Source organism: Varanus komodoensis, unplaced genomic scaffold (assembly GCF_004798865.1).
Source record: "Varanus komodoensis strain SLA01 unplaced genomic scaffold, ASM479886v1 scaffold23, whole genome shotgun sequence".
NCBI classification, from domain to species: Eukaryota; Metazoa; Chordata; class Lepidosauria; order Squamata; family Varanidae; genus Varanus; species Varanus komodoensis.
In genome coordinates this window covers 6,108,047-6,121,898 of record NW_025335627.1, presented here as the reverse complement: position 1 = coordinate 6,121,898, position 13,852 = coordinate 6,108,047, and the positions used below count along the sequence as shown (strand labels likewise).

The 13,852-nt window shown below is 41.3% G+C and overlaps 1 protein-coding gene across 1 annotated transcript in view; it reads right to left on the bottom strand.

The window, feature by feature from the left end:
* Positions 1–2,276: 2,276 nt before the first annotated feature.
* BOLL (boule homolog, RNA binding protein) overlaps positions 2,277–13,852 on the bottom strand; it is a 44,863-nt gene continuing 33,287 nt past the window's right edge. Inside the window, exon 10 of the mRNA XM_044431951.1 lies at positions 2,277–2,435. Within this exon, the coding sequence (XP_044287886.1) occupies positions 2,277–2,435 (159 nt within the window). The remainder of the gene's footprint in view (positions 2,436–13,852) is intronic.

Sequence of the window (13,852 nt, the reverse complement as noted above, 5' to 3'; positions counted from 1 at the left end):
ATCAGGACATTTAACACAGAATGATACTCTATAATAAATATCAGCAGCATTGTCAGTGCTTGCTTTGTATTAATCAACGGACAAATAAATGACTGAAATCAGAAAGTACACTAAAGTCAGGAGCAGTTGTTTTTCATGGAGAAACATATTAAGACAAAATGGAATGTACTAGACTTTAACCAGCTTTCCCAGATTTTGTGACATGCATTAAAACACACAAGCGCTTTGAAAAGTTTTGTGAAGGCCCAGGTTAACACGCAGCACCAGAGTGCAGAGGCAACCTTCCTACTTCAATAACAACCTAGAACTAATTATATGGGACTTCTTTATTAATTCAACACTTATTTTTAATATTATATTTTTAAGTATGAAGCAGATATTGGCTAAAATAAATATAAAACAATCTTGACACTTCTGTTGTTTTTTCAGTGGAACTAACATGGAAAGTTTAGGATATTATCTTACCTGATATACATATCAATAACTCTGTAACACAAGCAGTTAGAAAAAAAGATTTTCCCATATGAATACAATTGTTTTCTAAACTGCAATTCAAAATACTAAGCACCCCTTGGATGTCATGAAATATTTTCAGAAAATAATGCTTCTCTTGCACAATAAATAAAAGGAAAAATGGGAACCCAAGCAAAGATTTAAAGTGACCCTGATTGCTTGGATGAAAGCAATATATATATATATACACACAACTGTTTCATGATATTCTTAAAAATAAGGCCACAGTAACAGAACACATGGCCTTTTTCTGGCTTCTCCTATATTGTTTACAAGGATATATACAACTGAGCAAATCCTTTACATATATAAAGCAGATTCAAGGGATGTTAACTTTTATACAGCTGTATTTTTAAAACTCTGCAAATATAAAACCAAAACATTAAACTGAGTTCAAGTTATTTATACTTGTCATAAAACTTAAATCTGATTGCTGATGCATTACCACAAACATTTTTATAAAACGTATAAATTACTTTGCATGTGATCTTTTTGTCTGCTCAATTAAGGTGCACACCTATTAAAGAGTGAACATGTTGGTAGAAAAATAAATAAAAATTGGTAAGAATCTGAATTTACTTTCCTTACTTCCAGCCGTATGTAATGACAGGTACACTCAAGGCAAAGCAGGTAATAAAGTTGTACATATATGTCCAATAAAATGTTAAAAGGTAACACTCATAATTGTTAAATAAATTATTTAAATGTTACTTTGCTGATGTTAACTACTAGTATTTAATACTCTACCAAATACATACCTGACATAAAACAAAATTAATATCTTAAAGTAATTAGAAATTCACTTTTGAAATTAAATTTTGAAAAACTGTACTAGAATTATTTAAAAATGTAAGGAAAGGTTAAAATAGCAGAAAGTCCTACACTGCCAATGATAGAACTTGGCTCCCACTTTATTACACCAGGCAGACTTATTCTTCCAGAATAATAATAAGATATTACAACTAAAAGCTTATAAAAAAAAACTATGGAATAAACAATCGTATACTTGTAGTGAAGAAGAAAATCATAATCTTCCTCAGTACATGATATGGGCAGCTTGATCTTGCACACAGAGAAGTTAAAGGTTGAATGAAAGGCTTCAAATGCTGAAATATATTGTTCTATTAACATAAGCTTGTATTTTTACATGTAAAATAATACTATATAGAGTATTTAGTATTAAAGTATTTTAAAAAACAGCATCAGCTGCAAAACAAGCAGACATGTATAGATGTACCTATTTTTTGTTTTAAATGACTTAAAAAAACTTAAATTCCCAAAGAATATTTGATTTCAGCCAGAACATGTAAAATAGCATCTGTACCAAATCATAAAAAGTGTGCTTAAGAAGAAACACTGAATAAAATATTTAATATTTAGAGTTCAATTTAGCATGAGTTTTCAGTCTAGCAGAACTGTGTTTAATGCTGTAGTTACTCTGGTAATTTATTAGATGAAAATGAATTTTAACTTTGTCCTGTAATAGAAATATGCTGATTTTAAACTGCATTAATAAACAGTGCATATATATTCTGTGTACTACAAACTGAGTCTTATCTCACCATTTAAGTGTACTAATTGACAATGGTAACCATGATTTTATCCTGCTATTTGTGTTTACGAACTGCACGTTTAGAATCTTTCGTTTCCTCACAAAAAGTATGGACACTCTGGCTATAGAAGTTTTTAATCAATGAGAGGCGCTACAAAATTACTTATGTTCATGTGCTAATATGCTAGTTATTTAGTAGGTATCTAAATTTCTATTTAACAGAGTCTGTAGAGGAAGGAGTAGTGAGCATTGTCTCATCTGATCTGTAATCTTTTCTAGGATGAAAGTGAGGACTTCGTGCATATCGAGGCTTCAAAGTCACAGATGACTGATGTGAAAAATTTCTTCTCATAGAATGTATCCTGGTTTCCTAAAAAGAGGAAAAAACTGTACATTTCAAAAAAGCATGTTATTATAATACATTTTAAGTAAATGTATGACAACTCTTAAGCTCCCCAGAGAGCCTTGACTGATGACTGCAAGGGAGGACCCCAAAACCCCCAGGAATTTATTAAAAATTGTGTATTTATTTTTACATATTCAAACTTCAGTTACCTTCAAAGTACTCTCTGTTTGATGCAATATACCTACAGAAATGTTTTTTCCACTGCTCAAAACAGGTTTTGAACTCATCGATTTTGATGCCTTTTAGTGCTTCTGCCTTAGTTTCACCTCTTCCACATTGGCAAAGCGTTTCTCTTTGAGGACATTTTTCATCCGGGGGAAAAAATGTTGCACGGGTGAGAATGGGTGAATAGGGAGGTGGGGCATGAGGGCCATGCTGTTTTTGGTCAAAAACTACTGAACACTCAGCTGAACAAAATTTCACTGCTGCAAGCTGTTCGTGTAAATCAGTCATCACAAAACAGGCAAACACGTCAAAAGACTCCCCCGCCCAAAAAAAACCCCTCACTGAACTCAGCTGGGTACACTGATGCAGATGGGTTCCTAGAACACTCATCTAGTGGGGGAAACCTGTACTACAAGGGGCCCACCCTTCAGAAGATAATTCCTGGGGGGGGTTTTGGGTTTCCCCTTGTATGTTGTACTGTTTTTCATGCCAGTGAAGACCTTGTTTCTTCCCTGATATTTTAGTCTTTCAGTTTCTTTTTAGGTCTGTTACGGCACCATGCAGTTTTATACCTGTTTGCAAGGACAGTCCAAGGCTGTGAAAAAATACACTGTATTCCAGAAGAAACTCACACCTCCCCTCCCTACCTATCCCCAAATGCCCCTCAACATCAGCTCTGAGGTTGGCCTTCTGTCCTCAGCAACACAGATAATGTAGAAAGATGAAGGAGGGTGTTCCAATTTCAGAGAGCCAGCTCCAACCTTGGAAAGCATTTTCAAGCTTGGAGCTGCTACTCCAACCTTTCCTATGGCAACCTGGATTGTGTCTGGATCTGCATGAGTTAGGCATCAAAAATGAAAGTGCACATAGCAAATTAACAACAAACTAAGCCTTGTGTAGAAAGCTCTGCAGTCCTATACTCATTCACACAACAGTAAGCCCTGCTGAACTCAGTAGGACAGACTTGACTAGAACTGCAGGATAAGTGTGTCTGTGTTGTGCAGTGAATATGCTCAAGACACACATTCCTTCTGGATCCAAAGAAACAGCTGTTTATTCTGAATGGCAATACATTTTTAGTAAAAAACAAAAAACAAAATCTTATATAATTTCAACTAATCTTCAAAACCTATCTAAAAAAAAAACAGTGTTTAACAAGTCAATTCTCAACTGTAGGGCTTTACAATAAGCCACAATGATGGCTTAGTACAAACCTTTCAGAAGTGACCTACAAGGATTTCTGACCTAGCTGGATTTTCTGCTAGGAGTGGCCCTGTTCAGAAACAAAATCTCTACTATCAAGAATGCTCACTGAGCTATACTGAAGAGGATTTGATAGTTAGGTACTCAGAAGGCCTTATCTGTACACTTTGTATTATAAAATAGATAAAGTAACTCATCTATCCTCAGTGTTTATTTTTCTAGCAGTAATCATGAATGTCACAAGAGTTCAACATTTGCTGAACAAGGCTGAGATTCCAAATGAACGGGACTCATGATCTGAGGACAGAAATTACTTAGGTTGTTTTAGAACTGTCTGCAACCGGATAAAAGGGAATACAACACAATTTACCTGACCATGACTCACTATGTTGATGGATAACAACAATACTATAAAGTACCTATCAATTCCAAAAGTACTGCATATGCGTCATCAAACCCATTTGTTAGCTATTGTATGGCAATAGTATGGTTCCTGAATAACAGAAGAAACAATTCAATTGCTACTAGACATTGTCTTGAGAGGGGAGGGGTGCAGGATAATTCAGATTTCCAGCTGTGATATTAGTGACAATGCTCCAACCTTGGAGTTGAGGATCAGAGCCCTGTCCCTTTCCTTTCACAGCTGGCATAGAAAGAATTGATGCTGTTTGCTCTTTTGAGTTTGGAGAAGCAATCTGGGAAAAATGGCAGAGAAGGATGTGATCAAAATGGCCAGAACACAAGGTATTCTGACTGGTACTCCAATTTTCCTCCCTTACCCTCTGAAGTGCTATTAGACCAGGAGAAGCAGGAAGAGGAAGCTCACCTCTATCTTCCTCCCACTCTGCACCAGATGCCTGCAAGCCTCTGACTATGGAGGTTTAGAGGCATCCTCATAAACAGCGCCCTTCATTTCCTTTACAGACCTACCTTCCAAAGTAAATGTTTGGAGATTTCCTTCATACTTATGTTAGATACTGATGCCCATTTTAGAGATACGAAGGGCTGATTAAATAAAGGAAAAAATCGGGGAGGGGGAGAGAATTTGCCTTTTTTCCCAAGGACCATTTTTGTTTTTTCTGAAAAACTGGAAAACATGAACAGTTTTAAACTATGAAATCTTTTTAGAATATAAGACAAATTGTTTATATAGTGTTACTGAGTCTTTACATCCTACAAAATGATTTCTAAAACCTATGCAATAAGAATATTTTATATTATTATTAATTTCATTTCTATACTGCCCATTCCCAAAGTTCTTGGGGTGGTTTACAGCAAAGTATAACAACAATAAAATGCAACAGACAGAAAAACTAGAGATTGAAGTCTGAGGAATTTTTAAAAATCCTCCCTTTAAAATTTTCAGCATTTACTCTATTCCTTATTAAAATTATTGATCTATTTTTCTGTTAGATATCTAATGATGCTACAAGCTATGCTTAGCATTTCAGCATGTTCAAAGAGTCACCATATCATAATATAGAAGAAAATATGAGTTCTTGACACCTTAATTTTTCTTCTACCAAATTCCAAATTTCTGGATTTGTTCTGGTTAGATGTTGGTATATTAATATAAAACCCCCTGTAGATTATCCTACCACTGCCACCAAATGTGAGGGAACAGCAAGTGGGTTATTCTACTTGGGTGGATTATTTTGTACCAGTTTTAATATTAACTTTAGGGTTTACAGAACTGCCACAATTTTATTAAAGTTCCTAATTAGAATTCACCATTAAAGAATAGGCAGGTTGCTTACCTGCAACTGTCGTTCTTCAAGTGGTCATCTGTGCATTCACACATTATGGGTGCTGCACCTGCGCAGTGCCTGTTGCCAGTAAGATTTCATAGCTTTAATGGTTTTTGGTGGGAAATTCGTGCCCCATCCCGTAATATAAATGATCAGAGTGCCCACCATTTCCCCAGTCAGCTGAAGACCATCTGTTTGCCCCTGAGTGGAGCTGGCCGGTATCAAACCCAACTCATAAGGAGGAATATATAAATAAATATGGCATACGCAGTCATATAGTATACCCAGTCACTGACACTGAGTGGGGCCGGTGGGCAGGTTGTGTGAATGCACGGATGACCACTCAAAGAATGACAGTTACAGGTAAGCAACCTGCCTTTCTTCATCGTGGTCTCTGTGCATCACACATCATGGGTGATTAAAAAGCTTACCACACCTGGAGGCGGGACGGTGTCATCACTGGAGAACTGTGGAGTGGACGGCACAGCCAAAGGCCTTGACATCCAAGCGGTAGTGCTTCGTGAAAGTGCACAGAGTAGACCATGTGGCCGCTTTGCAGATATTTTGCAAGGGGATGCCTGCACAGAGGGCAGAAGAAGCAGCGACAGCTCTTGTGAAGTGTCCTTTTGGAGTAATAGGTAAGTCCAGTTTTGAAAGGTGATAAGCCAGTTTAATTGTCTCGACAATCCATTTTGAAAGTCTTTGAGTACTAACAGGCGCTCCCTTGTCATGTTCCAGGTATTTGATGAAAAGCCATTTGGTTTTCCTAAATGACTCAGTTCAGGATCGATAGAAGGCTAAACATTGCCGGGCGTCCAGGCTATGTAGGGAGCGCTCGATCAGTGTCGATGGAGTAGGGAAATAGGTCGGGAGCACGATGCCCTGATTAAGGTGAAAAGGAGTCGCAGTCTTGGGCAGGAAGTTTGGATCAGTGCGCAGAACCACTTTCTCCTTGAGGAAGTTTAGGTACGGAGGGTCAACACGAAGGGCACACAGTTTGCTGGCTCTTCTGGCTGAAGTAACCACTACCAAAAAGGCTGTTCTCCAAGTGAGAAGGAAGAGATCCATTGTAGCCAGTAGTTCAAAACGAGGCTTCATGAGAGCCTGTAGAACAACAGAGAGGCTCCATGTCGGGACTACTGATCAGGTCGGTGGTTGAAGGTTTTGTAGTCCTTGCAGGAATCGATGCACAAGGTAATGTGAGAATACAGATGAACCTCTAATGCATCCTCGATGATGCAAAACAGCTGCAATATACACCTTAATGGAGGAAGGTTTAAGACCCTCCCCTCCATGGTGTAACAAGAGTAGAAATTGTAGGATGTTCTTGATGGTAGCAGATTGAGGTAGAAATTGGTTAGCAGCAGCAAAGGATATGAAGCACTTCCATCTGGCATTATAAGAGTGCCACGTGGTCAGTCGTAGTGCAGATTGGAGAATAAACTGTATTATCAGGATGAAAGTTGGTCGGGTCTGAGGAAGATGTCAGTACCAATGTCAATACAGAAGGCAATATTGGTCTGGAAAGCTCTGATGCTGTAGATACAGCTGTAGAAGAAGGTGTCAATCCTGAAGAAGGAGCATATATCGAATCTGAGGAAACGGTCAGTATCGATGCAGGAGAAACAGTCAATTAACAAGCCAGGCAGTGAGATTTAGAGTATGTAGGTCCAGATGTTGCATGGCACTGGGTTCCTGAGCGAGAAGATGAGGATCTTGAGGTAGGTGAAGAAATTTATTGTGTGATAGTTTGAGAAGAGTGGGGAACCACGACTGATGGAGCCACCAAAGGGTGATGTGAATTCCATGAGTGTCATCGGATTTTGACTATGGTCCTTGTTATTAGTTGTATCGGTGGGCTCGCGTAGAAGAATTTGTTCACCCACCAAACCATGAGCGCATCCCTGATCAAATCTGGGTCAATGCCTGCTCGGAAGAAGTATGTCCTGCAGACGGAGTTGTGGGTCGCAAACAAGTCTATGTCTGGTGTTCCCCAGAGTTGAAACAGATGTAAACAAACTTGCCCATCTAGCTCCCACTAGTGTGTCACTTACATGTGGGACATGCTGAGGGAGTCAGCTTCCTTGTTGTCAGTGCCTGTGAGATTGAGGAGTAATCCAGTCGGTGATGCACCAGTTCCACATGAGAAAGGCAAGGTGTGCCAACAGTACCGACTTCGTACCGCCCTGTTTATGTAGAACACGGTCAAAACATTGTCCGACGCTATCTGCAACATGTGGTCCTGTAGGATGGTTTGGGAGGAACGCAGTGTTTTGAAGACTGCCAGCAATTCCAGGTAGTTGATATGCCTGGTGGTCTCGTGTCCATGCCCAGTGCCTTGGGTCCGAAGAGAAGCGCAGGGGGCACCGCAACTAGTCAGGAAAGCATCAGTATAAAGAGTCATGGTCAGTTCCAGTGCACGGAATGGGACTCCGCAGGAGAGATTGGTATCGATAGTCCACGAGGACAAGGTCTGGAGGACCGAGTGCAGAGGCTGTAGTAGATGGTTTGATCAGTTGCGGTCTGGATGAAAACTGCAATTGAACCAGAGCTGCCAAGGTCTCATTTGCAGTCTCGCATTCGGCACCACTGAAACCGTGGACGCCATATGACCAAGCACTTGTTGGAGTATGCAGAGACGGCCAATTGGGCAGTGATCCATTGGATGGAAGAAATCAGTCTTTCTTCCTGTCGGTCCCAAGGAAGGAAAGCTCGTGTCCATAGAGTCCAGGCGTGCTCCGATGAAATTGATAACCTGAGAAAGAACAAGGTATGATTTTTCAGTATTAACACATCTAGCAGGGAACAGGTAGTGTTGATCAAAACCAAAAGGTCATCCCTGGAGGAGGAAATGAAAAGCCAGTCTTCCAGGTATGGATAGATGTGGATGCCATGAAGCTGGAGGTGGGCACAAACAGGAGCCATGCATTTGGTGAAGACTCTCGGAGCAGTAGCAAGCCAGAAGGGGAGAACATTATATTCAAAGGTGTCGGTACTGACAGTGAACTGAAGGAGGCACCTGCGAGTAGGATGGATGCTGATGTGAAAGTAGGCTTCTCTCAAGTCCAGGGATGCGAACCAATCCTCTTTCCTGAGCAACGGGAGTATATTTTGGAGTGTGGTCATTCTGATTTTTTTTGTTTTAATAAATTTATTGACCCCATGTAAGTCTAGAATGGGGCGTAGTCTGCCATCTCATTTTGGTATCATAAAGTACCTGGAGTAGAAACCATGCAGTCCTTTGGAGCAATGAAGTTTATGATCTTTGCATTAAACAATCCAGAGCTGTCAAATGGCATGTTCTCAACATGCTGCTTGGTCTCTTGCGGCAGATTAACAGAACTCAGCCAGGTGTGGCGATTAAGTGCAATGGCACCATGAGAGCCCCTGGAGTCACAATCAACATGATGCCTCGCCGTGTTCAGCTGTTGTCTGAAACGCTGCATTGCCTCCCCAATGAATAAGTGGGCCAGTTCCCTTTGCTGGTCTAGGAGGAATGCAGCAAGGGACTCAATCTTCTGCCTCAGAAAAAATTGATAGCAGGTCATGGTGGCCTCGTAGTTGGAGATCCAAAGACTAAGTCCCATGGCGGCATAGATGCGGTGAAACATCATGTTAATTTTTCTGCCCTCCTTGTCAGCCAGAGTTGAGTGTTCCTCAGTTTGTCTGCCTTGGGAAGACTCAATCACTATTGAATTCGGCTGAGGGTGTTTGAGGAGGATGTCTATTTCTAGAGATTTTGTCATATGGGAGAGTAGCTTAGAGAAGGTGCCCTGGGAGTCGCCTGGAGATCCAGGACCTTGGGTAGAGATAACAGCATCAGATGTGGAAGCTTGCTGAGAATCCTCCAAATACAAATCTGATACGTAAGGTGGAATGGACGAGGACCCGTCAGGAGAAATTGGTGGACAGGTGAGTGCTGCAGCAGAAGTTGACAGGGTGTCCCTTGACAACAAGTGAGGAGTGGAGTAATGGGGACACATTGGTGGTTGCACGTAATATCCATACGGGTGATAGTAATCCCACAGGTAAGGCTAATTGAAGCGGCTGGGGTTGAATTCTCCATATGGCAGAGGAATCCAGTACCATGAAGGTTGTGGTACAGAAGGCTGGGGTGGTAAGAGGGACAACGGGTGTTGAGGTGCCCTCGGCGATCCCTCCGGAGATGACTGGGCTGCAGGCATAGGAATGGGCAATCTCGCAGGTGGACATTCTGGTCCCATCTGAGGAGGAGATTCACGGATTTCTCAATCGGAGATCAAAGCTCTTGCCAAAGGATCGGGACTGGAGTGTGGCAAAGTTGTACTCCGTGGAGGTGACAATGGAGGTGTCACCTGCATAACTGACTGGTGGCTTGGTGTTTCGACTGGGACCGAAAATGGTGCAGCAGTCAGCTCAGAGAGAGGCACCTTGTCATGCTTTTTGTGCCAGCACTCAGATTTTCTCAGGCTTGTCCCTTCTTAGGATGCTTAGGCTTCGATGACTCCTTGGACCCGACATGCTTCCTCTTTTCCTTAGGTTTACAGGGAGGAAAGTTAGAGGAGTGCTTTCCATCCTTGCCGACAAGATCCCCTTCAGATGGGTGAGCAGCAATGGATTTTGGCGGTCCTGAAGCTGTGGAAGAGCTGGCCTCAGCTGAGACCTGCTTCATGGTGACCAGCACTTGGTCCCATAACATTTTCACAGCCTATTCTCAAGATATTTGCAAGCCTGCCTGGTGAACGACTGGTAGTGGCTGCATTTATCAGTCCTGCGCCCTTCTCCAAGGCAGAGAAGACACAGATCATGAGGATCAGTGGGAGACATTTTGGCTCTACACTGAGAGCACTAACGGAAGGCCACCCGCTGGGCCATCGAGGAAGAGAGAAACAGCGAATGGAGATAGTTTATGGAAGAGAAGGATGACAGAAGGGTTTTTAATTTTTTTACTGGAAGGAGTAAGGGGAGGTGAGGGAGAAGAACAAGAAATAAGGGTAGGGGTTTGGTAAGGGGTGAACTGGGATAAAGGCTGTAAGTTGTAAAGTGGAAATTAAGAGAAAAAGACAAGTTCGGGATTTAAAAGATTACAACTGGTAAGTTCAAGTGAAGAGAGAAAGACCTGGGGCATGGCGAACAGCAGTTGCAAGCAGACTGGGGAAAGGGCGGGCACTCTGACCATTTATACTACGGCGGGGAGGGCGGGGAGTTTCTGCCAAAACCCGCTAAAGCTATTAAATTTTCCTGGCAACAGGCACTGCACAGGTGCAACACCAATGATGTGTGATGCACAGAGACCAATGCAGAACTTTTCTCAGTTATAAAACCATTTAACTGCTGCACCTAGAGTAAAACCTCTCTACCTAAAAGAAACAGTATCTTGGTTCCCATGGGGTAGGCATAGGATTCACAATACAACTAGGGACCACATTGTTCAATATAAACAAATAAAGGTGTTCATGAATGGGGATTATATACAGAAGGAAATAAATGTTACACGTTGAGATGGCTTAAAGGGCCTCAAATTTAAAATGGTTGTTTACTATTCCTAAATTGAGAATTTCCTGGCTAAATAAAGTCCTAATAGCTTTTCCTTCAGATTAGATTTCCCTAAACTCCACCTCACAAGTAAGAACAGATTAGGAATTGCATCTATTTTAGTTATTTTTAATGATAGTATAACCTGACAAGCAAACCAAGTTAAACATAAAATAACTTTAGGAACATAAAGCCTGCTTCATGTCCATAAAGCAGCTCTCCCCAACCTGGTGCCCTTCAGATGTTCTGGACTTCAGTGCCTAGCATTCTTGAACATTGGTCATGCTGCCTGAGAAATTATTTGCAGAAGTTAGACATCTGAAACTACAGTTTATCTGGCTTGTTTGAAAATTGCTTAAATTAAAGGTGTTTTATAATTTGATATGGAATTTTATATTGAAACCAGCCTTGGGAAATGGCTAAAAATGTACTGAATAATTTATATTTCAGCAATCATATTTATCTTAAAAAAACAAGTCACTGATAACAAGAAAGACACAGAGTAATTATTTCTCAAATTTATGCCTACTGGGCAATCAAAGGTTCAGACCTAAACCTCCCAGCACTGGCAAAACTCCAAAATATGCTAGCATATCTATGCTGGTACAGTGGCATAACTTTTATCGTATATGTAGTACTAGTGGGAGGTTTACAGAAGCAGAATATTGACCACAGAACTGGGAAAAGTGGGTAAAGAAAAGACAATAATGAGTTAAAAGGTTGACCCAAATTATCTAATCTTATTATACTCACCAGATATGAAAAGGCAAGCAATACTTTGGTGAAGGCTACATAAAAACTAAATGTACTCCAGAGTTCTTTGTAATTTTGTTAAGTCCTGGTTAAGCTTGTTGGAATGGTTTACCACCTCCTTGAAAGAGATCTTTAGCAACTTATTTTTTCAAGGAGAAATGTACAATCTCCTTGACCCAGCCAAACATCCCCTTTCTTATTAGATGCAGTAAGGTGGCTGACTGGACATTGCTTAATATTTGTCTACCTTCCTGGGCTTTAGCATCCAAAATCATCCAACAAAACTGAACTGGTTAGTGCTCTGGACACCTTTACAGATGGAATTTCATTACCTGTAGTGTCCAAGTTGTGCTGCATCTTTGAAGTGTCACAGTGTGCTACCAAGGGGTCCACCATCTCTCTCCTTGGCTGAAATTCTGGCAGGCTATGAACCACTTGGGAAATTGTTCAGCTAAATGACACTGAGAAGATGCAATGGTGATGGCAAAGAACTCCCATATGTTAGCACACTCCTCCCCCACCACTAACCCACTTTCTAGGATAACTTAGCTAGAAAAGTATCAGTCTCATCTTTCTGAAATCCAAAGCTCAGCAGTCAAAAGCACCAATTCCATATACAGTATTTTGCTCTGATAGTGCCTCTTCAGTTTATTAACATTTTTGGTAAACTCCATTAAGGAAATGTGCCTCAATTTAAAAGAATAAAACCACATACCACAAGGTCATTAAAAACATTCAAGCCATTACATAATTTAAAAAGCTAAATCAAATACATTAATCTTCACAACCTGTCTTAAAGCTGGAGGGGGATCCTAAATTTTGAGAGAGAGCATTCCACAGTGCGGAAGCAACATAGGAAAAAGGCCTTTCTCATAATTTGAGTTGCAGTGAACACTAGGCATGTCAGGAACAGTATGTCCTACATTCAGAGAGGGCCTAGGGCAGAAGAATAATGGGGCACAAATGAAATCTAACAGACCTCTATCTAGTAAATTGCTTTATTAAAAAAAACCCATAGGAGGAAAATGTGAAATAATCTGCCAAGTAGCAGTACAAAACAAGCTGAACAGGTTGCTTACCTGTAAATGATGTTCTTCGAGTGGCCATCTGTGCAGTCACACATATGGGTACTGCGCCTGTGCAGTGCCTGTGGCCGGAAGATTGATAGCTAACAGTTTTTGGTGGGAAGCTCCGCTCCCCTCCCCCCTGTGGCCTATAAAGAGCAGAGCATCTGCCATTTTCTTCAGTCTTTGTGACCGAATGTACGATATCTTAATGATTTTAAATCTTTTTTTTTGTCGGTACCGTAAAAAAGGGGGATGGTCGATACCGAAGATATCTTTCTCATCGACACCGAGCTGTCGATGCGTCCACTCACCGACACCGAGCGGGGCCGGCGGGTGGGCTGTGTGACTGCACAGATGGTCACTCGAAGAACATCAGTTACAGGCAAGCAACCTGCTTTTCTTCGTCGTGGCCTCTGTGCATCACACATATGGGTAGATTAACAAGCTTACCATCAAGGAGGAGGGAAGGTGTCCTCAGTGAAGAACAGAGGAGATTACAGCTCTACCGAAGGAGCAGTCCCGTCGAGCTCGAACATCGAGACGGTAGTGCCTGGCGAAGGTGCAAGGGTTCGCCCAAGTAGCGGCTCGGCAGACGTCATCAATCGGGACCCCTGCTGCGAACGCAGACGAGGTTGCAACAGCTCTAGTAGAATGGCCGCAGGGAACTGATGGCAGTTCGAGCTTAGCTAACTGACAGCACAAGACAATAGTGTGGACTATCCACTTAGAAAGTCTTTGTGGAGTGACTGGATTGCCCTGATCCCTAGTAGAATATTTGATGAATAGCCTATTGGATCGTCGAATAGACTCCATCCGCGATCGGTAGAAGGCAAAGCAATGGCTAACATCAAGTGAGTGCAACGATCTTTCCAAAGAGGTCGACAGTGACGGGAAAAAAGCAGGCAGCACAATGTCTTGTCCTGTATGGAAA